The sequence below is a fragment of the Megascapheus bottae genome, chromosome 2 (genome assembly GCF_031878675.1).
Source record: "Megascapheus bottae isolate mThoBot1 chromosome 2, mThoBot2.hap1, whole genome shotgun sequence".
In the NCBI taxonomy this organism is placed as follows: domain Eukaryota; kingdom Metazoa; phylum Chordata; class Mammalia; order Rodentia; family Geomyidae; genus Megascapheus; species Megascapheus bottae.
Genome location: NC_143510.1, coordinates 51,236,463 through 51,259,835, shown reverse-complemented (window position 1 = coordinate 51,259,835; position 23,373 = coordinate 51,236,463). Strand labels below are relative to the sequence as shown.

General features: G+C 39.4%; 2 protein-coding genes across 2 annotated transcripts in view; one reads left to right on the top strand and one right to left on the bottom strand.

The window, feature by feature from the left end:
• Nckap1l (NCK associated protein 1 like) overlaps nt 1-1,639 on the bottom strand; it is a 51,198-nt gene extending 49,559 nt beyond the window's left edge. The window contains exons 1-2 of the mRNA XM_090326853.1: nt 1,521-1,639; nt 370-480 (exon numbers count right to left, since the gene is read on the bottom strand). Of these exons, the coding sequence (XP_090182979.1) occupies nt 370-480; nt 1,521-1,622 (213 nt within the window). The 5' untranslated portion in view covers nt 1,623-1,639. The remainder of the gene's footprint in view (nt 1-369; nt 481-1,520) is intronic.
• A 7,672-nt stretch (nt 1,640-9,311) lies between these two features.
• Gtsf1l (gametocyte specific factor 1 like) lies at nt 9,312-12,344 on the top strand. Its single transcript, XM_090353380.1, has 6 exons — nt 9,312-9,404; nt 9,871-9,991; nt 10,108-10,209; nt 11,440-11,506; nt 12,026-12,090; nt 12,331-12,344. Exons 1-6 carry the CDS (start codon nt 9,312-9,314, stop codon nt 12,342-12,344), a joined length of 462 nt encoding a protein of 153 aa, XP_090209506.1.
• Nucleotides 12,345-23,373: the final 11,029 nt, after the last annotated feature.

The following is a 23,373-nucleotide window of genomic DNA, read 5'->3' as shown; positions in this document are numbered from 1 at the left end:
GGTAAGAAGTTTACTGCTGGCATGTAATAAAGGAGAAAGAAGGAATTTCCCACCAAAGATGTAATTCTAAGCAGGGAAATGTTGAGTGGAAACCAGGAACAAAAACACATACACGCACCCTGCTGAGCTGGTAAAGTGTCTGCATGATCTTGCAACAGAGGGCACAGGGCAATGCTAGGTTCTAGCTTGAGAGGCTCCCATCTCAGAATTCTCAAGATTGGAAGGAAGCCCTGATGTTTATGTCTAAGGAAACTCAGAGTAGGATTCACTATCCCCTGCCAAATGTAAAGAAAAGCTGTCTGAAGAGGAGAATGTGAACCATCTTGGCAGACAGTTTGTCAAAGGAGAAAAGTAGGGTGGAGTTCTCACCGTGCTATTTCGGACATCTATGTTGGGAAATTTCTTGTTGATATACTTGAGACATGATTCCATAGACTTTTCCAGGAGGAAAGGTGGCTTGGATTTTGGGTCTGAACAAGTCTGCACAGAAAAACCACAGTATATTTCAACCCTTTGCCTCCCTGAAACATACCTTTTCCTGCATCATTCATTCCTACAATCTCGTAGGAAAAAGAAGGCTGAGAATTCATTATAAACGCATAGAGTAGGTTAAGAACAAGTTCCAGGACAATGAGCCAACTATCTTAAGAGCTAAGCAACAACCCCAGCATCTGTTCTCACTGGATAAAGCTTAACATCTTCTTGGTCCCAGAATAAAGAGGAAGTCATTTCCCCGCCCCTCCAGAGAAGCCGGAAGCTATAATAAAAGTGGTTTGCCATAGAGTTAAGAATTTGTGAGAGACTTGGGCTCACTGTTATGTCTATTAAATGAAGATTTTATCCCAAAGTGCACTTACAGGGGAAATGGGAACAAACAAAACATGTTCCTAGTGATTTATTGCAAAATCACAAACATTTCCTCCCACGAGTCCCTTATTCTCACTCCTAATAACTTTCCACAGTGCCCCCGTCTTCATTTCTCCTTCCGAAGTCTTAGCCAGCCCCTGGCTCATCCCTTGCCACCAGCCTCTCCCAGACGCCCAGTTCTAATTCTGCTCACACAGGCACACAAATACAGCACAAACTGCCCTTAAAGTAACCTAAAAAGCATTTACCACTTTTCTTTTAAAATCTAAATACTCCTTTTCCCTTAAAGGGAATAGCTTCTACATTTTTTTTCCTTTTTTCTTTTTCTTTTTTGCCACAGACTCAACTTTAACTCAGCACACAGGGGAAAATAAGTAAGTGATAAGACCCATAACTCCAGCCCCAAACCTATGTCCAAACTATTGAGAATAAAATGACTCTCCCCACCACAGTCACCATCGCCCTAGCTTCAATTCTAGTAGAAAGCAGTTACTCCCACTCTAAGAATCATACGTAGGATGGAGAAAACCTAAAAAGAAGTCCTCTTCTACTCCCCAATCTGCTGGCCTCCATAATAATCTGGGTGCCTGAAGATCACTTGAGTCTAACTTCTAGACCTGCCAGTTTAGGATAAGATCATTACTTGTGCTTACCTTCTTGATGTTGTATATTCGGATGAGAACCCCCTGACCTCGGTCATTGAGGATAGTGAGCTTCTCTGCTAATTTATGCTGGTAAGCAGAGGTCAAAGACATGATGGACACCAAGAGAGAGGAGTATCCAGACAGCAAGGCCTTGATCTCCCCAAACACTCTCAGCCTGGGTGGTGACACCCTCTGTGTAGAGGGGCCCAGCCTGGTTGGTGCGTTGGGCTTCCTGTAGCCTCTGCAATTGGCTCATGGGTGCAAGTAATCATTATGGTTTCTTGTGCTTCCTCTAACACCCTCAGCGGAGGAGACTTCCTCTTTCTGGCCAAGCAGCACTTTTCGCAAAGGCTGTAGAGTGAGTGAAGCCTGAGCAAAGGGACAGGCTTTCAGGGTTCTTCACAGTGTAGCACCTGTGTTTTGGCTTTAACCCTCCATAAATGTCCTACACAAAACTCTACAGCAGGCAGACAAATATCTTCCACCCCATCCCCCCAAAATATGTATATACTTCCCCTTTTTTATATCCCCCATCAAGAATGCTTCTGTAACTCTCAACTGAACCTCAGGCCCTATTGTCTTTTAGGATACATTGCTTACTAACTACCCTACCCAATGTCAAAATAATATATACTATTACACACACACCCCTTCCCGAACCCCACCCCCAGTAGTGAAGCTGAGGCCTCCAGCTGTCTCAGCTTTTTCATGCAGGACTGGTGCTTTATCAGTTGCGCTGTGGCTCCACCTTCAGCTCTTTGCTGGTTAATTAGGATAAGAGTCTCAAGAATTTGTCTGCCTAGACTAGCTTAGAACCATAATCCTCAGATCTCAGCCTCCTGAGTAGATAAGATTACAGATGTTGAGACACCAGCACTTGCCTCCCTTACTTGTTTTAGTATATCTTCTGTCTCTGCACTACAATATATACTCCTGAATGATAAAAATGATTCCTCTTATTTGATTTTTGGTGCCAGTAGTAGAACGTGAACCAGTGAGACTTGAACTAAGGGACTCTCACTCTCACTTGGATTTTTTTTTTTTTTGCTCAAAGCTGGAGTTCTACCTGAGTCACGTCTCCACTTCTAGCTTTTTGTTCTTTAATTGGAGATAAGCGTCTCATGGACTTCTGTACATGAGATGTCTTTAAATCTCAGTACTCAGATCTCAGCTTCCTGAGTAGCTAGGTATAAGCCACCAGTGCTCAGCTAGAAATGTTTCTTAATATATCCTTCACAGTACTCCAAGAGCATCTACACCACTTTGACATTTGTTTGACAAATTCTCTGGCCCCCTCCAGACCTATTAAACCCAAAACTGTAGGTTGGATCCAGCACGCTCAGGTTTAACAAGCCCTCCAGGTTCTTAGGCTTTGAGTTTAAGAACCACTGCTCTAATATGAAGATACTTAGAATCACTAAAGAAATAGATTTATACCTGTCCTCTGAGATTTGGGTTGGTAGACCTAGAAATCTTCATTTATAAGTACTGTAGGAGGGTTAGCTGCTAAGGGGCATGTGTTGAGAAATACTAATTTAAAGTCAGGCGCAGTGGCTTGTGCCTCTAATCCTAGCTATTCAGGAGGCTGAGATCTCAGGATCCCAGTTCAAAGCCAGCTTAGGGAAATACTGATTTAGAACAACACCTCTTGGACACAGTAACAACTGAATAAATATGCCAGTTGTAGTAATTTACCTAATTATTGAGGCTAGTTTGAAAAATGAGCCCTGTGAAGAACCAAATTAATCAAAATTAATTATTTAATAATGATCCATAAGTCTTAGAGGACTGAACAAATTTTAGCCCTAAGATATTCTTGTTATTCCAACCAAGTCTTCACCTCTAACTCAGGAAAATTTTTTATTTATTTCAAGATTCTTTCAAGGCACTAAGTAAATCAGACAGTTGTCTTCATATCAGAGAGATGCAAAAATCAGGCAGAGCCATCTTTGCATCTATTTTCTTTCCAACTCATTTTCTCTCATTTGAGTCCTGTATTCTACATCCTGAGAGCTCACATTGTGCCAACTATTCCAAGGGAGTTAGAAAAACCGAGTCAGGATGTACCTATAATCCTAGCCACTCGGGAGGCTGAGATCTAGAGGATTATAGCTCAAAGCCAGCCCTGATAGAAAAGTCTGCAAGACTCCATCTCCAAAAAAAAAAAAAAATGGAGTCATGGATTAAGTGGTAAAACATTAGCTGAGTAAGTATGACACACTGACTTTAAACCATGGTATGTACAGGAGAAAGAGATGGGAAGGAGGTGACCCGCATTATTTACAGAGTTTAATGTGTTCGCACTAAAATTAATGTATTTTTTACTCCTTTACATTAGTTATACAGACTAGAATGAGATTTTATTGTTACATCTCCACACATGTTTACAATATTCTGAGTGTATTTTCTTTAAAGAGAAAGAGAAACAGAAAAATGGTAACATTTAATGTAACATTTCAACCATCTGTAAGAAAGACAGGATTTTTAGAAAAGAGAATTTATCTTTCAGTTTATTTACTGGATTTTATCCTTGAAAAGCTGGATTAGTATAAACCCTGAACATTTGAAGCATCTGCTTTTATCAAAGAAACCCAGGTTTTTCTAAAGAGATCTGTGGGGTTTCTATTGGTCTTCTACCTTGATGGGGGAGAATAAATAGCAAGCCAGCCTCTAGAGGCCTCATCAAGAAGGCTCAGTAGCAGCGTAGCATTAAGCTTCACATGGTGCGTATCCTTCTTTTAGCTCTTTCTCAACTTGGTTTTCTTATCTTTATCCCAAAACTTTGGGTGAAGATGCTCCATACTAAACTAAGTTTATTTCCTGCTATGCCCTAATGTCTAAATTCTCCAATCTACTGGGGACTGTGTTCTCAGTCTACTGGGAATGTGCTGTGCTCATTTCCCTTTTCACATATGGATGTTTTCCCTTTTGTTAATTCAAATCCTATTCAATCTTGAGGACCTAAAGCAACAATGCAATTCTAGGCTTTGCTAAACTCTTACAACACTTGGTCTATACCACATGTTTCATTTCTAAATCAGGCTCTCCTAGATATTATACTCCTTGCTTAACTGAAGTTTAAAGTTGACTGGCACTTGAAAAAAGATGCTTTAATTGTTTAAGCTCACACTGGGGTATAAGTCAGAATCAGGCCCCCATGAAGTTGAATATGGGCTGAGGTGTGTGTGTGCGCGCACTCGTGCAAGCATGTATGTGGCTTAAACTCAAACTGGGTGCTGCCCCTTACCCTTTATTCTCAAGGGTAGCACTCAACCACTAGAGCCAGAAGTGGTTCTGGCTTTTGGGTGGTTAGTTGGAGATAAATCTTATGGACTCCCCTGTCCTGGCTGGCTTTGAATTACAATCCTCAGATCTCAGTCTCTTGAGTAACTAGGATTATAGGTATGTCACCAATTCCAGGCATTGGACAGGGCTTTTGACTTAGTGGCTAAGAGTCCAGGTTCTGGATCCAAGTAGTTTTGAGTTCATATCACAAGTTGATCAATTACCAGCTGACTCAGTTTCCCTGGTTGTAAAATGTAGATAATATTGATAATGTAAATAATATTGATAATGTCTATCTCATGGGACTATTGTGCATATTAAATTGATTCGTACATGTACATTGACTTCTTATTTACTATATACCATTTTCTTTTCTGGGGATTGAATGTAGTGCCTGTGCATGCTAAGCAAGCATTCTGCCATTGAGCTGTATCTTCAGACCAGGTAACTTTCGGGGCTTGTACATGCTACTTCAAACAATGCTATTACAATATGTTACTAGCATTATAACTTTAGGCCATTATCATTCAGGTGGCTTCCAAATATCTAAAATGATGATGATCGCATATACACCTGTGGGAGTGATTTGGCATATGTAAATGTTTGGCTCTGGGCCTAGTGTGTTAGATTAGGAATACCAACAAGAAATTAAATTCTGATTTTTTTTGTCGGAATAATGTATAGAGGGGTTACAGTTACATTCCCCCTCCCAATTATCTTGTTTCTCCTCCTTCCTTTTCCTATTTCAAGTAAACAATTAAACATATATACACTATACCAGGTAACAAAGTCAGATACAGTAACAATATGAGATTAACCATAAGGGCAAAAAAAGAGAAAAGAAATAACATAGTACATTAAGAACAACAATCACATGGATTAAGCTCTTATTTCCATATCCTAGAGTACATTTCATTTAGTCTCATCCTATATGACCTTAGGTACCTAGGTTTTGAGTTATTGTAATCCTCTGCTAGAAGAGTCCCAGGTGTGTACTAATTATTACAAGCGAGGGTAAACCATTGAGCCTATTTTCCTTTGGGTGGGTCTGGCTTACTTCACTTAATATGACTTTTCCAAGTCTTTCTATCTCCTTATACATGGGGTGATACCATTCTTTCTAATGGCAGCATAGAATTCCATTGTGTATAAGTATCACATCTTCTTAATCTATTCATCTTCTGAGGGGCATCTGGGTTGGTTCCATATCTTTGCTATGGTAAATAGTGCTGAGACGAACATCATTGTGCTAGTGGCTTTAGTATGTCCTTGTTACTGGACATTCGGGTAAATGCCAAAGAGTGGAATTGCTGAGTCATACGGGAGCTCTATGTTTAGTCTTTTGAAGAATGACCATACTGCTTTCCTTAGTGGTTGGAACAAGTTTGCACTCCCAACAGTGTAGTTGTGATCCCTCCTGGTCACATCCCTCCAGCATCTGTTGTTATTAATTTCTTGATAATGGCCATTCTAACTAGAATGAGGTAGAATCTCAAAGTTGAAATTTTTGATTAAAAAAAATTAGTAGGCTTGTTAATAGAATTCCAGACAGTGAAATATGACAGCCCATATTATGACACCCCATAAAGAGAAAGGCCAGTTTAAAGAAGAGATTAAGAATAGCAATGGGATATCTTCAGAGACTTTATTGGAAATACTATCCAGCAGTTCCTCCTATATGCTGAAGGAACCTCCCTAAAGGTATTTAATTCCCCTAGAGCAAGGCCCTGGCTATGAACTGGATTCCCCTGAGGCGTTCTTAAAACCACATTCAGCCATACGCTACTCTTTTTGAAATTCTGAGTGAATTGTTCCGGAGATTCTGAGTGATTCTGAGGAACCTTAGAACCTATGGTGGGAGGAGAGGAATAGAAGGATAAGCTTGGGAAATCAAGTTGATACCCACCATTGATTATAAAGTTTATGCTTTCTCTCACCTCAAACTTCAGCTGTTCATCTTGTGTGGCTTGCAGGATTGTCTTCCTCTTCCAGTGGTAATTCTGTTGGAATTCTTGAACGGATTCTTGATAACTGCTTCCAGAATAAGGTAGGCTTTGAGATCTTTTGGGCTAGGGTTAGCATCAAGGCAGCATCAAGATTAGAATATTTCTGCCATGTCTAAAATGTGTTAAATCAAATGGTTCCATCATATTTTGGCTGTAAGAACATCAATAATTAAGCAAGCAATCTAATGTCAGAAGTTGTCACTACCTATCCTGAAACTGTTTATTAAAACCAGTCTTAGAAGTCTAGTAAAAAAAAAAATTTAAGCTGAGAACCAGTGGCTCATGCCTATAATCTAGCTACACAGTAAGTTCAGATCTGAATATTGAGGTTCAAAGAGCCAGCATGGGTAGAAAAATCTGGGAATCTTAACTCCAATTAATCACCAAAAGCCAGAGTGAAACTGTTGTTTAAGTGATAAAGCTCCAGCCTTGAGTGAAATGTCAAGTGATCCCAAGGCCCTGAGTTCAAGCCTCAAGCACAAGAAAAAGAAAACGAAGGGAGGGAAAGGGAAAAGGAAAGGAAGGGAAGGGAAGGGAGGGAAGAAAGAAAATTTATACTTTTCTAGGCTACTGGCAAAAATGATTTGTCTGAAGGCTACATTTGCATATTTAAAATACTTTTTCCATTATCTTTTAAGAACATAAAGATAACAGATAACTATACAATATTGGATTATACTGCAGGCTTTATTTTCTAGAAAACCAATTCACTTAATAATATCTGCTCATGACTCTAGCATAATATGCAGCAAAAGCTTGAAAGAACCACTGTGGCTTGTGTTCTTGAAAGCTACCTGGATCTAAATCCCTGGATTTAATCACCAAAATACCCTCAGGAAAATCTGACATTTAGCAACCTAGCTCTGTGCCCTTTGTCTATGCCCTGGGCATGATGCAAAGCAGAACTGAAATGGTTATTCCAGGGCACTTCGCTTATGCCAGTCTTGCTTAACCTCCCCCAACCTGATTATAAAACTATATGCCCCTGCTCTGCAGAAATCTCAGCAGTAGCTGTTGCTTGGAAACTTGGAAGTCCTTGAAATGAATATCTGCTAGGCTAGCCCGCATAAAGGAAAGTGAGCCTCCTATTGGCAGTAAAATGCAACAGATCTGAGATGGTATATTGCTCACATCGAGGAGTCTTCATACTTTAGCTATTTCAAACAATTATAAAACTAGCCTGAACTTAAAAACATTGGTGCTGTTCATTCTTAATGCTTCTCCCAAAAGTTGTGGGATATCTGACAATTAAGAGCTTAATTTGAGAAAGGTAGAGAAGGGGAATGCCAAAAAGTTGAAGGAAACAGCTGCCCAGGATTTACTTTCTCCAGCACTCAAGCTTAGTGTTAAATTTCATTTCACCCCAGGTTTTTGAGTTTTCAAGGATTCGCGCGCATGTGCGTGCACGTGTATTAATACTAGGGTGTAAGTTCAATGCCTGGGCACTGTCCCTTAGTTTTGTTACTCAAGATGGACACTCTTGCCACTTAAATCACTGCAGCACTTTTAGCTTTGTCACGGGCCTTCCTGTGCTGGCTGGGTTCAAACTGTGATCCTTAGATCTCAGGAAGCTAGGATTACAGGCATGAGCCCCTATTCCCAGCTTTTCAATGATTCTTTGCTGCTTGATAGTCTGAGAGCCAAATAGTGCATGTAAAACTAGTAAACAAGGCACCGGTGGCTCATGCCTATAATTCTAGTAATGCAGGAGGCTGAGAAATGCAGGAGGCTGAGATCTAAGGGTCACAGTTCAAAGCCAGCTAGGGCAGAAAAGTCCATGAGCCCCTGAAGTCCTAAAATTTTAAAGGAGACACCAACACTTGGTCAGTTGGCTGGTATCTCGCTGGGGCCTCCATCGGAAGTATCCCAAAATTACATCTGAAGTGTCCCAGAATTACAAAGGAAACACCAACACTCAAGCTCAATCAGGTTAGGAATCTATTAGCTGGGCAGAAACTGTTCCCCACTATCAGGATAGTGGAGAATAGCCTGAGCTTCAGTGGAGTTGAGCGTTTAAAGGTTAAAAAAAAAAAAATCCACAGGCAGGTGGTCGAAACCACACACAGGTAGTTGAGCAAGTTAAGCAATTTTAGCAGGATATTACAATCCTTATCTCCAATAAACTACTAGAGAAAGCCAGAAGGGGCACTGTGGCTCAAGTGGTAGAGCACTAGCCTTGAGCACAAAGAGGCTCAGGGACAGCTCCCAATACCTGAGTTTAAACCCCAGAACTGATTTAAAAAAAAAAAAAAAAACCTAGTAAAATTATATTATGCAACATTAATTTTTTTGGTCTTCTAAGGCATGGAATCAGTGATTTATCCCCTACTCCATTGTCTTAACTGCTTAGGTTATTGCTTTAATAATAAACTTCCCATAGGTAAGACTTGACATACCTGTATCTTTCACACCATGCCCCTTTTGAGAATATAAAACAGGCTTATGTCAAAATGATCTGATTTTAAATATCTTCTCTCTGCTTATCCGTGATTTCTGTCATTTAGGACTAATGGAGCCAGAAACCTTACAAATATGTCCTTATGACCCAAACCACAGAATGCCAGCCAGCAGGCTACAATACCACCTTGCATCATGCAGAAAGGTAAGTTTTCTTGAGAAAAACTACCAATCACTAATGGGAAATTTTTCATGACATAAATCTTTTAAAGCTTTTTTTTTTAAGAGAAAGAGAAAAAAGACAGCGAGGTGACAATGTGCTTGTAATCCTAGCTGCTTGGGAGGCTGAGATCTGAGGACAAAGATTCAAAGCCAGCTTGGGCAGATAAATCCAAGAAACTCTTATCTCCAACTGACAAAATAGTCATAAGTGGAGATGTGGCTCAAGTGGTAGCATGCTAGCCTTGAGCAAAAATTAAGCAATAATGTGTGAAGGGGCAGTTCAAGCACTAGTATCAGCACCAAAACAAAACAAAAAAACCTTCTGATCTTGTATAGAAAAAAACCTGGAAATTCTTCATGCTGCAATATGATGACCTCTATCATTTCCAGAGATTTTTGTGTAGTGGATGTAATACAGGAAAAACCTAACATGAACTTTTCCCTTCTAGAAAAACCCAAAGATAGCTAAAAAGATGGCTAATTGCAAATATAATGCTTGTCATGTGGTTCCAATCAAAAGGCTCAAGGAACACGAGGATAACTGTGTCAACAGAACTTCTGTGGATGATGGTAAGTTTTGCATTACAGTGCAAATAACTGACATCAGTGGAGATGTAGGATATTTTCTACATATATGTTAACCCAATAGGAAGAATTACATCACTTTTGGTTCTGCTTTATTTCAGAACCATTTAATCTTCCAAGGTTTACTTGCTCAAGTTTGGAATCAAATGAGGAACTTCCTAATGCAACAAATCAAATCCCTGACCCTGATGTCTGGAATGTAGGTGAGCAAGGGTGAAATTGTGAACATCACAAAAGTGAACATCATCACAAATGAATGAAGAGTTGGTAGCTATAAAGGCGTAGGATTCAAGTCAATCCTATGCCTTTATAGCTAGCAGATACCAAGTAACAGCCCAGCTCTGTCTGATCTTTATGCTCTTCACATAAAAATCCTTCATTTGGAAAATTGAATTGGCACAATTAAGGATTTTACCACATCTAAAGATTTTTGCCTATCTCTCTGGAAAAGGGGATGAGGGTCTGGGGGGGACAAGTTCTAAATTTCAAACAATTCAGATTTTTAACAACTGATATCTTGTTGCTTCCTTACCACGAAAAATATTTTTCTGGCACAAACTGAAGTTTGTATGAAAGATTTGGATTTAGCTTATCTCAAGTTATAACCTGTCCCTAAGATGAAACATTATAATTAAGATCCCACTGGCTTTTAGTCAGATCTACATACTATTATCTGCACTTACTTCTCTCAGCAGACTGAGATCTGAGGATCAGCTTTGAGGTACAGAGCTAGCCTGGGCAGAAGAGTCCATGAGACTATTAGCAAAAAGCCAGAAGTGTTGGGGTGACTCAATTGGTAGACCATTTACCTTGAGCAAAGAACTCAGATAAGATCTTGAAGCCCTGAGTTTAAGCCTCAGAACTGGCACAAAAAAAAAATCCTTAAGGAAGTTACTTCTCATACACATCTTCCTCATCTCTGAAAGGCGGTCTTACAACCTTAATAGAAAATGGCTAATCTGGGAGCACAGTTTGTGGTAAAGCACTTGATCAGTAACTATGTAGGACTTGAGTTCAAAGTACAGTTCCTCCAGAAAATTTACAGTAATACTAGCTCTACTAACATAAACTCCATGCTTATATCATCTTGTCAAGGTGAAATCTGGTTGTGTGGTAGTGATGGAGGACAGGGATTCTTCATCTTGTGGCCATCAACAATCTTGTTGGCTGTTAGTGTTTCATATTTTGCTTCCAAAAGAAAAGTGAAGGAGCAACTGACTTTGAGCTATTCCAAACCAGAGAAAAATACTTCTCATTCATATTCCACTGTGACAAATCTGGTCACAACATCCTAGGAAGGTAGGCCTGCCAGAGCAGCCATTTCCAGTAACAACCACAGAGAAGAGACTGAAATTTCTGCTGCCAGTTTGTCATCTTTGCAATGATATAAAACTACTTACTCATTGTGTTTCTCCATCTTTCCTATTTCCTAGATACCATGCCTCATTTTCCATCATTTGTTCTTCAGGCTTTTGCTCCAAAGATGCTGGTTTGTGAAAGGTAAGATAAACTATATTTTCATTGTTGCACTAGAAAGAATATTTTGCCAATTGGGACACGCGCACGTGTGCGCGCGTGTGTGCACGTGTGCGTGCGCATACACTTAATGTGTGTACCAGTCCTGAGGCTTGAAGTCGGGCCTAGGAGCTGTTCCTGAACTTTATCTGCTCAAGGCTAGTGCTCTGCCACTTGACCCACAGCTCCACCATAGGAATTTTTACTTTCTTATTTTCTTTCTTTCCTTTTTCTTTTTTGCAGTTAGAGATGAGAGGCTCAGGGCTGATTACCTGGGCTGACTTCTAACCATGATCCTAACATCTCAGTCTCCTGAACAGCTATATGACAGACCCTCCCCACAAACACACCATTGGACTCTTAAGGGATATAGAAAATTAGGCCATAGATATAATTTACCACTTGTGTACTATCACTTAGGTTAACCACCCACAAGTAATTACTAATTTTCCACTGCTTTCCACTGCTGGTTTACAACTAACTTTTCTTCTGGTCCTCCTGTAGTGATTCAAAAGACCTAAAGGCTGTGACTGCTAAGCAACCTAAAAAACATAAGTCCCAGAGAAAAGGTAAAAATAAACTAACACAATTTAAAACAATATTACTAATATTGTATTCTAAACTTTGAGATTCTTGGACATTTGTCTTCTGCACAAAATGGCATTAGAGACAAAAGTCCTTTCACATCTGACTTTGGAGACAAAGTTGACTAGGGCTACAAATGCTACTAACACACCCCAAGCTTTGGTCTTCCATTAAAAACACTCCATATCAAAATGCCATTGACGAGACTTCCGATCTCTTCTTAGGTCAGAAAAACTGATGGAGAAGCTATGGAGTGGAGAAGCTATGGAGTAAAGAATCAGCAGAGCTTTTTTAAGTCATTATTAAACTTTAGGGAAATCTTAATTAACAAATTTAACAATTTTGTCACAATTTTGTCACTGAAATCTTAACATGTTTTACTTAAATAAAGAATATTTAAATAAAGAATATTTTTCCTATGATGAAGATCAGTTTGTTATTTTCCCTTCTGTTCACATTCTCATTTGTTAACCAAAAGACTGGAGGGTTTATTTGATTATTTCTGATACTAGTAAGAGCGATAAGTCTATGGTTGTAATGTTATTCCTAAGTTCTTCATCTCCTAATCTTTTCTCATTTGTTATGTTCTAAGTCACTTACACAACCATCATATCAATGTTCTTTAATACATTTCTCTACTAGTTGTCCATGCTCAAGGTATAAAGTTGTAATATTTAGTCAGTCATAGAACTTGAATAAAGGGCCTGAGCTTTTTCCACACAGAGCTAGTGCTCTACCATTTTGAGTCACAGCACTACTCCTGGTTTTCTGGTGATTAATTGGAGATAAGGTCTCATGAACTTTGCTGCCAGGCTGGCTTCAAACTGCAATCTTCAGATCTCAGCTTCCTCAGTAGCTAGGATTATAGGAATGCACCACAAATGCCCAGTCCAACATCCCATTCATGGCAGGCCAAACATCAATTATTCAGCCTTGTGCCAATTCTGGGGATTGAACTCAGGGCCTGGATGCTATTTTTTTTCTCAGTGCTAGACCTCTTTTTTCTCAACGCTAGAGCTCTATAATTTGAACCACAGTTCCAGGCTTTTTGCTTATTAATTGGAGATAAGAGTCTGACTTTTCCTACTCAGGCCAACTTTGAGCCTCAAACCTAACATCTCAACCTCCTGAGGAGCTAGGATTACAGATGTGAGCCACCATCACCTGGCTTAGGCAGTAATTTTTTTGTTGAAGCCCAGGCACTAAAGACTGCAAGACTCTTATCTCCAATTAACCACTAGAAAACCAGAAGTGACGCTGTGGCTTAAGGGGTAAGATGGCGCCTAGGCCCAGAGTTCAAGCCCCATGATACCATAAAGATACCCACATATCCATATTCATGCTGCAATATTCAAAATAGCCAAGTTATGGAAACAGCCAAAATGCCCTACAATAGATCAGTAGATCCAAAAAATATGGTACCTCTACACAATGAATTTTACATAGCCTTTAGAAAGAATGTCATTTGCAGGAAAATGGATGGAACTAGAAAAATTCATGTAAAGTGAGATTAGCCATAGCCAAACTCAGGAGATATACAGCACTTTTTCTCTCATATATGGAAGCTAGATCTAAAATACTGGGGCATAAATTATACAGGTCTCTAGGCATTCACACAAAGTAAGACCAAAGAAAGACACTCTTCTTAGGCATTATGCCTTTCTATTCCTTTCCTATGTACATCAGATCATTCAAAGTCCTGGAGCTTGAACTTGGGGCCTGGGCACTATCCTTGGACACTTTTTGCTCAAGGCTCGTACTCTGCCACTTGAGCCACAGCACCACTTCTGGCTTTTTCTGTGTATGGTTCTAAGGAATTGAACCCAGGACTTCTTGCATGCTAGGCAAACGTGCTACCACTAGGCCACACTCCTTGCCCTCAAAATACTTACCAAAATGAATTCCAGGAACTGAAAACAAGACTATTTTTCTTTTTTTGCTATTTTTATGTTCTTTGTTCATTTATATGTCTTTGAGAGCGTAGGGTGAGGAAGAGAAACGCAGGGACAAAGGGTGAACAAATGCAGCAATAGTACTCACTGGACACTGTTAAAAATATACAACTTTCAAACTATAAAAGTCTAACAAAAGAAATTAAAGAGGACACTAGGAGATGGAAAGACATCTCATGCTCCTGGCTAGGGAGAACCAACATAGTGAAAATGGCTATACTGTCAAAATTGATATACAAATTCAATGCAATCCCCATCAAAATCCCAAAGACATTCTTTACAGAAATAGAAAATATAATCCAAAGATTCATATGGAACAAGAAAAGACCTAGAATAGCCAAAACAATTCTAGGCAAAAAGACCAATGCTGGTGGTATTACAATACCAGACTTCAAACTCTACTATAGAGCCATAATAACAAAAACTGCTTGGTATTGGCACAAAAACAGACCAGAAGATCAGTGGAACAGAATAGAAGACCCAGAAATAGAACCACATACCTACAGTCAACTTGTATTTGACAAAGGAGCCAAAGATATACAGTGGAACAAACATAGCCTATTCAATTATTGGTGCTGGCAAAACTGGGAAGCCACATGCAGAAAACTAAAAATTGACCCTAGCCTTTCACCATGCACAAGCATTAACTCAAAGTGGATCAAAGACCTCAACATCAGACCAGAAACCATGAAACTGCTACATGATAAAGTAGGAGAAACACTGGAACTCATAGGCATAGGCAAAAGATTCCTGAACAGAATCCCAGGGTCACAACAGATTGGAGAGAGACTCGATAAATAGGACTACCTAAAAAAAAGTTTCTGTAAAGATAAAAACATAGTCACCAAAGTAGAGAGACAGCCAACCAACTGGGAAAAGATATTCAACAATACATCTGACAAATGCTTAATATCCAGTATCTACAGGGAACTCAAGAAACTAATCCCCCCCCCAAACCCAATAAACCATTCACTAAATGGGCAAGGGAACTAAAGAGAGACTTATCAGAAGAAGAGATTAAAATGGCAGAAAAGCATATGAGAAAATGTTCATCATTTATGGTCATAAAGGAAATGCAAATAAAAACAACTGGGCCGGGAGTTTGGCCTAGTGGTAGAGTGCTTGCCTAGCATGCACGAAGACCCAGGTTCGATTCCTCTGTACCACATACGTAGAAAAAAAAAAAGCCAGAAGTGGTGTTGTAGTAAAAGTGAAGAGCACTAGCCTTGAGAAAACCCAAGGATAGTGCTCAGGCCCTGAGCCCAAGCCCAGGACTGGCCAAAACAAACAAACAAACAAACAAACAAACAAATAAAAACAACCCTAAGATACCACCTTACCCCAACAAAAATGGCCAAGATCTTGAACTCAGACAATGACAGTTGCTGGTGGGGTTGTGGAGAAAAAGGAACCCTACTGCACTGCTAGTGGGAATGTAAACTAGTTCAGCCACTCTGAAAAGCAGTGTGGAGGTTTCTTAAAGAACTGAAAATAGACCTTCCCTACAATCCCGCCATACCACCTCTAGGCATCTATCCTAAACATCATGACCCAACATATAAGGACACCTACTCAGCTATGTTCATCTCTGCACTATTCACAATAGCCAGGCAATGGAAACAAGCCAGATGCCCTACTGCAGATGAATGGATACAGAAAATGTGGTATATATACACAATGGAATTCTACATAGCCAACAGACAAGATAAAATAATGGCATTCACAGGGAAATGGATGAATCTAGAGCGAATCACGTTGAGTGAGACAAGTCAAGACCTAAGGAACAAAAGGCGCATGGTATCCTTAATATGTGGCTATTAAATCCAAAGAGTTCAAGAGCGAGGACTCAATAACTGCATACCCAAAGCTATGGATATGGTAATGGAAATATAAACGTAACTATATAGACATAAAAACCTATGACTCTATAGACATAATGTTTTATTTCTTAAATTAATATGTTTCTATGACATAAACCCTTAGCCTAATTTTGATTAAGTTCTAAATACTAAGTCCCAGTGATTGTAAATAGAGATTCCCTCCTTGAACACTTGTTTGTTAAACTTGTCATTTAAAATATGATGTAAAAATCAACATTAATAAATTCTTTTAAAAAAAAGATGAAGCTGTAAAATATATATATATACAACTTATAGGTGAGGATGGAAAGGAAAAAACTGGAAGAGAGCAAAAGAAGGGATGACATTATCCAAAAAGAAATGTACTCTTTTTTTGGTCTGTCCTGGGTCTTACACTCTGGGCCTGGGTGTTGTCCCTGAGCTCTTCAGGTCAAGGCTACTGCCTTACCCCTTGAGCCACAGCAGCACTTCCAGTTTTCTAGTGGTTAATTGGAGATGAGTCTCACAGTCTTTAGTGCCTGGGCTGGCTTTGAACAGTTATCCTCAGATTTCAGTCTTCTGAGTAGCTAGGATTACAGGTGTGAGCCACCATGGGCTGGGCAAATTTATTCTAAATTCTTTACAAACAATATCCTCCAATTAAAGCATAAAATGGAAGAAAAAACTAGTCACTTTTAATATCTGATAATTCAAACCTACTTTTTATGAAGGAACACTTTCTCCCTTAAAATTGCATAATGTAAACAAGATCTTTTTTGAGACAGGGACTTGCTATGTTGTGAGGCAAACTCTTGGCCTCGAATGACTCTCCTATTTCAGCCTCCTAAGAAGCTGTGACTACAGGCACATGCCTCTACAGCGTTGTTTTATCTTCTCTTAATTAAGGCCATACATATGTCCACTTGTTAATTTAAACAACAGACTATAAAGACTACAAGGGACAATAGCCTCATTTCATCAAATGTCTTTCTGTATTAAGTTTTAGATATATGGAATCATTCTCTACAAGGTCATGAAGTCATGTATGCTGATAATAGGGCTTGAACTCAGGATCTGAGCTATGTTCTTTATCTTTTTTTTTTTAACAGTCCTGGGCTTGAGCTCAGGGCCTGAGCACTGTCCTTGGACTTTCTCAAGGCCAGAGCTCTACCACTTGTGCCTCAGCACCACTTCCGGCTTTTTTCTATGTATGTGGTACCGAGGAATCGAACCCAGGTCTTCATGCATGCTAGACAAGCACTTTAACCACTAGGCCAAACTCCTGGCCCTCTTTATCTTTTTATATATATAAAGGAAAGCATTCAATCAGTTGAGCCACAATTCTACTTCTGTTTTTTTGATGGTTAATTGAAGTTAAGAGTTTCACAGACTTAAATCCGAGAAAGTCTGGATAAGTGGGACTGCATTAAACTGCAGAGCTTCTGTATGGCAAAGGACATAGGTAGCAAATTAACTAGAAAGCCTACAGAGTAGGAGAAGATCTTCAATAATCATACAACAGACAAAGGCCTCATATCTAAAATATATCAACAGCTAAAAAAATTGAATCACTCCAAAACTAATCTCCAAAGAAACAACCATCCCATTAAAAGATGGGCCAAAGACTTAAAGAGAGTCTTCTCTGAAGAAGAAATAAGATTGACCTATAGACACATGAAGAAATGCTCAACATCTCTAGCCATAAAAGAAATGTAAATCGGCCTGGAGTTTGGCCTAGTGGTAGAGTGCTTTCCTAGCATGCACGAAGACCCGGGTTCGATTCCTTGGTATCGCATACTTAGAAAAAGCCAGAAGTGGTGCTGAGGCTCAAGTGGTAGAGTTCTAGCCTTGAGAAAAATCCAAGAAAAGTCCTCTGGCCCTGAGCTTAAGCCCAGGACTACCAGAAGAAGAAGAAGAAGAAGAAGAAGAAGAAGAAGAAGGAGGAGGAGGAGGAGGAGGAGGAGGAGGAGGAGGAGGAGGAAGAGGAGGAGGAGGAGGAGGGGGAGGAAATGTAAATCACAACAACTCTAAGATTCCATCTCACTCCAGTTAGAATGGCCAGGATCAAGAAATCTAATAACAACAGATGCTGGTGGGGATATGGCCAGGAGGGATCACTACTACACTGTTGGTGGGAGTGCAAACTCATTCAACCACTATGGAAAGCAGTATGTCAGTTCTTCAGAAGACTAAATATAGAGCTCCCCTATGACCCAGCAATTCTATTACTTGGCATTTACCCAATCGTCCAGAAATAAAGACAGACTAAATCCACCAGCACAACGATGTTCATTGCAGCACTATTTACCATAGCACAGCTATGGAACCAACCCAGATGCCCCTCAGTTGATGAGTGGATCAACAAGATGTGGTATTTTTACACAATGGAATTCTATGCTGCTGTCAGAAAGAATGACATCACCCCATTTGTAAGGAAATGGAAAGACTTAGAAAAAATCATATTAAGTGAAATAAGCCAGAACCAGAGGAACATAGGCTCAATGGTTTCCCTCACTTGTCATGATCAGTAGAAACCTTGGGCTCTCCTAGCAGAGATCTGCAATAGAGCAAAACCTAGATACTTAAGGCCATATAGAATGACGCTGAATAAAAGGACCTCCAGGATATAGAAACAAAAGCCATATAATGAGTGATTGTTATCCTTAATGTACTATGTTATCTCTCATCTCTTTGGCTGTCCCTTGGTTATCTCCTATTGTTACAGTATTTCACCTGGTTGTCTGATATATTGTATATATGTGTACTTGGTTATTTGAAGTCGGATAGGGAAGGGAGGAAAGCAAGATGAGGAGTGGGAGTGGGGTGAGGGAAATGGGGAGCAAGACATGAGAAAGGGTATCAATGTATGTGAAGTGATGAACTTTCTATCTGGTGAATATAATGTAACCCTTCTATTAATTACAATAAAAATATATATATTAAAAAAAGAGTTTCACAGACTTTCCTGCTCTGGCTGGCTTTGAACCGAGATCCTCAGATCTCAACCTCCTGAGCAGCTAGGATTACAGACGTGAGCTACCCGCATTTGACTGCCATGCAGTCTTAATTTGGGTGATTTCATTATCTTCTAAAGAAGGATTTTTTAGCACAAAAAAAAAGAACAGTGTCAATATTTGTCTTGGGACAATCAAGCAATCTTGGCTCGCCATCCTAGTCTTAAAAGATCAAGTATTTCTTATTACGTAGTTGTCATTCAAAATATGGGTGCCATACCTCAAATTTTAAGAGGTTTTGAGCACTTTTTTTTTTTTTGCCAGTCCTGGGCTTGAGCTCAGGGCCTGAGCACTGTCCTTGGACTTTCTCAAGGCTAGAGCTCTACCACTTGAGCCTCAGCACCACTTCCGACTTTTTTCTATATATGTGGTACCAAGGAATCGAACCCGGGTCTTCATGCATGCTAGGCAAGCACTTTAACCACTAGGCCAAACTCCCGGCCAGTTTTGAGCACTTTGAAAGCACAAGAGAAGCTAAAACACAAGAGAAGCTAAGACATCACTATTTGGGTTGAAGAAAACCAGAATGACTTACCAGATGACTGGACTGGAAGGATGGCTCATGGGATAGAATGCCAGCTGTGATAAAAATAAACTGAGCAAGAGCTCAAGATCCTGAGTTCAAATCCCAGTACACACACACACCTTAAAAAATTAAAAATCATTTCAAAAGTAGGTAAAGTTTCTTCAACATAATTTTGCCATTCTATCATCTTTCTAACAATTTTCAGGACATTCTTGTTTCCTTTCCTATCTTAAACCAATAGTGGTTTGTAAAGATTGACTTACAATTTACTATTAGAAGCCAACACCAGAAGAGGTGTCAGAGACTATTTGATGCTGAATTCTCAGCATCAAAGTCAGAAAAAAAAGAGCAAGATTTATTAAGTACTATTTGTGGATTAGTAACTCTTATAGACAATGTGGATTACAGAATCATGAGACACATTTTCTGACACTGGATCTAAACTATAGATAAAATATCACTACTTTTATTCTCCTCACCTATCTTGTAATTTTCTTTAGCTTTCTAGAGCTAACTAGACATTGACTATTCTTTGGCAAACCTCCATTAGAAACCTTTCTTTAAAGATGTTTGTTTTCTTTTTTTAACTTTATTAAGTAGCTGAACAAAAAGGGTTGTAATTCCCTCAATCAGGTTGTAAGTACAATGCATCTTGATCAATGTCATCCCTTCCATCATTTTCCCCCTCCAATCCCTACCCACATTACATAGTTCCATTTTTACTGCATTTGCTCACCCTGCATCTATTCATGTGCCTCCCATCACCCTCATTCCCAAGATATGTTTCCACTTCTGAGATGTGTGCACACCAGTCTAAGGGCTTGAGGACCTTGTACTCTCACTTGGCTTTTTCCCTCAAGGCTGGAACTCTACCACTTGAATCACCAAAAATTTCATTTTCCCACAAAGATTTTTTTTCAGTCTCCCAAAGCACAGATGTGTCTTTTTACTCATTAGTCCCAAGGCTTTATTTATAGCCTTTATTAATTCTAAAAATATAGTGTATAATTTAGGGATAAATGCCAGTCTGCACACAAATAGAACCAGTAAGAATCAGATTCAGCTTTGGGTATTAATCTCAGCTGTCTCCTACAATGACTCTTGTGCAAATTACTTTGTCTTATTGAATTTTTTTCTCCTTTTCAAATATGATCAACCTGGCTAGAAAATCAGTCTAAAAGAAAACTCAGCAGGGATTTCAGATATGGCAGGAACTTTCTGGTCTGAAAGAGAATGAACAAAGTATTTATGAATAAAAATAACAGATGTGGGGTGCATTTTTATTTCAAAATCAGCACTGAAAGACATGTTTGGCTTTTGTTGGTATGTTTGCAAGCTTGTTCCCTGGTGCTAAATGGAACAGTTTTGTCAATTGAGCATCCTGTCACCCTGAGAAGGCATTACTAAATGCAGTGAAGCCTGATTCTGCGTTCTGGTTTAGGACCCACTCCCATTCTCTTAAGCTTTTAGCTCTTTCTTCCTCATAAATGTCAATCTGCAGGTATCTTGAGTGAAGAGTATTTATGGGTCACAATAGCAGTGACAAAAAATGCCTGAAAAATTACATTTTTTGTCCAAAACACTCTGGCCCCATTAACTGTGCATGAATGATATTGTGATCTATTCAGAAATTAAGGATTTCATAAAAATTATTTGGAACTATTTCTTCATAATCTGAAACTGACTTGCCCAAAACAGGAGCCTTTTCAAAATGCTTTGTTCAAAACATGCAGAGATGCTTTCATTCTTCCCAATTTATCTGTGGGAGGAAAAAAAAGCACTTAACGGCTTGCTCCTCCTTCCCATGAATCATCCAGGCCATCCAGGTGAAAGAATAGCTTTTAGAAATTCAAAACAGTGCTGGCTGCATATTAGAATCATCCGGGTAGGATTTTAAAAAATAACTATGACCATTTCTGATAAATTTGTCTGGGATAGGAACTTGGCATAGAATGTTAGAATGTCTCAAGAGCTCCCCAGATGACTCTAATGTGCAGTCATGATTTAAAAAAAAAAAAAAAAAAAAAAAAAAAAAAAAAAACACTGTCCCTCAACAAAAAATGGCTTGAGCCCATCTTCCATCAATATTTATTTCTTTGGAAGGGGGACTTAATTTTTATATTTACAAACTACTCATGTAAAAATAGAATGTCTATAGGTTTGTTCAAGTCACACTTAGGCTCTAACCTACTGAAATGGGACACTGAATATGCCACCTACTGAAATCTCAGTATTTCAGCACCCAGAATAACTTTCCAGACTGCCTCTTAGGTTTTGGATAGTAAAATTCTTTGGCATACCACATCTTTTACATTTTGGCTTTAAATCGTATAATCCACAGCTGGGTACCAGTGGCTCATACCTGTAATCCTAGCTACTCAGGAGTCTGATATTTGAGAATCACAGTTCAAAGCCAAGCAAGAAAGTCTGCTACACTCTCATCTCCAGTTAACCACCAAAAAGCCAGAAGTAGGGCTGGGAGTTGACCTAATGGTAGAGTGCTTGCCTAGCATGCACTAAGCTCTGTGTTCAATTCCTTGATACCACATACACAGAAAAAGCCAGAAGTGGTGCCATGGCTCAAGTGGTAGAGTACTTGCGTTCAGAAAGCTCAATGACAGTACCCAGGGCCTGAGTTCAAGCCCCAGGACTGGCAAATAAAAAAAAAATAGCCTTGAGTAAAAAAGCCAGGGACAGCATCTAGGCCCTGATTTCAAGCCCCAGAACCAGCACATCCACCCACTTGCACACATACAAACAAATTATATAATAACCAATACATCATCTTCAAGGCCAATACTTTCCTTTTCTGGTTAGCCTTCAAAAGGTCCTTATTTTCCATAATTTATAGGAATTTATAAACTCTATTACTTTTTGGCATGCATAGTATTGTCATTTAACTATTAGTCCACTTTAGTAGCTATTTCCTAAGCACTTTGGGAACAATACATCTATATTAGTTTAAAATCCATATATATGAAATCTATATTAAAAATCTGTATTATTAGTGAGGGCATGGCTCAAGCACTAGAGTGCTAGCCTTAAGCACAAAGAGGCTCAAGGACAATGCCCAGGTCCTGAGTTCAAGCCCCTCAACCCCTCCCACCCCTCCCACACACACATAGACGACTCTGTTTTATTATGTATATGTTTTATTACATATATGAATGCTATTGTTACACATACATATATATTTTAGTTACATGTCTATATTATTGTTACACAATATGTATAACAAAATGACCCAATATGTGTACACATATTGTGTAACAAAATAATATATAACAAGGCTCACAGTAGATTTGTATGTCTGGTTTTCTACTTCAAATTGTAACTCTGACCCACTTGCCATCTCCAACCTAAAACTCCCTTTATTTCAACAGGCACCATCCATCATCCTACCAATCATCCTCAGACACTATTATTCCCTTTTGAATTTTGAGATTCTGTTATGCCATGCTAAACATACACAAAACTCCCACTCTTGATAATTTGTTTCTTTTGAATTTGTATTTTTTTAAATTATTGTCTCCCGTCTTAAATAATTTTTCTTCTCTCAAATTCTAAATTACATTCCTATCCAGACAACTTCCTCAAATAAGGCTCCAAGACAGCACCTTAATCCAGTCCTATCCCCTCGAAGGCCTAAGTATACACTGTCTTTCCTAAGACGGTGGATGCGAACCCCAAGAAGGAAAGCTTCACCTCCTCACCCCGCCAGAGGACCATTAGGGACAAGACAAGGGTGGGCTCAAAAAGAATGGGACGAAGGCCAAGAAGCAACGAGGATGTGAAGGCGAGCCCCAGCAGAGAAAGAGTAAGGCAAGGCTACCCCAGGTCTACCGCACTGCCTCAGCCCCACAGAGGCCATGATGAGTCACCGGAAGTGGGCCCCACCCTGGCGTGGGCGGGCCGGAAGTGAACGTTGCGCCGGAAG

Excerpts from the sequence above, each read along its gene's own strand:
- Gtsf1l (XM_090353380.1), top strand. The coding sequence starts at position 9,312 with ATGGAGCCAGAAACCTTACAAATATGTCCTTATGACCCAAACCACAGA. Across the intron at positions 9,405-9,870 it reads ACCTTGCATCATGCAGAAAG|AAAAACCCAAAGATAGCTAA; the intron begins GTAAGTTTTCTT and ends TTTCCCTTCTAG. Across the intron at positions 10,210-11,439 it reads CCCTGATGTCTGGAATGTAG|ATACCATGCCTCATTTTCCA; the intron begins GTGAGCAAGGGT and ends CCTATTTCCTAG.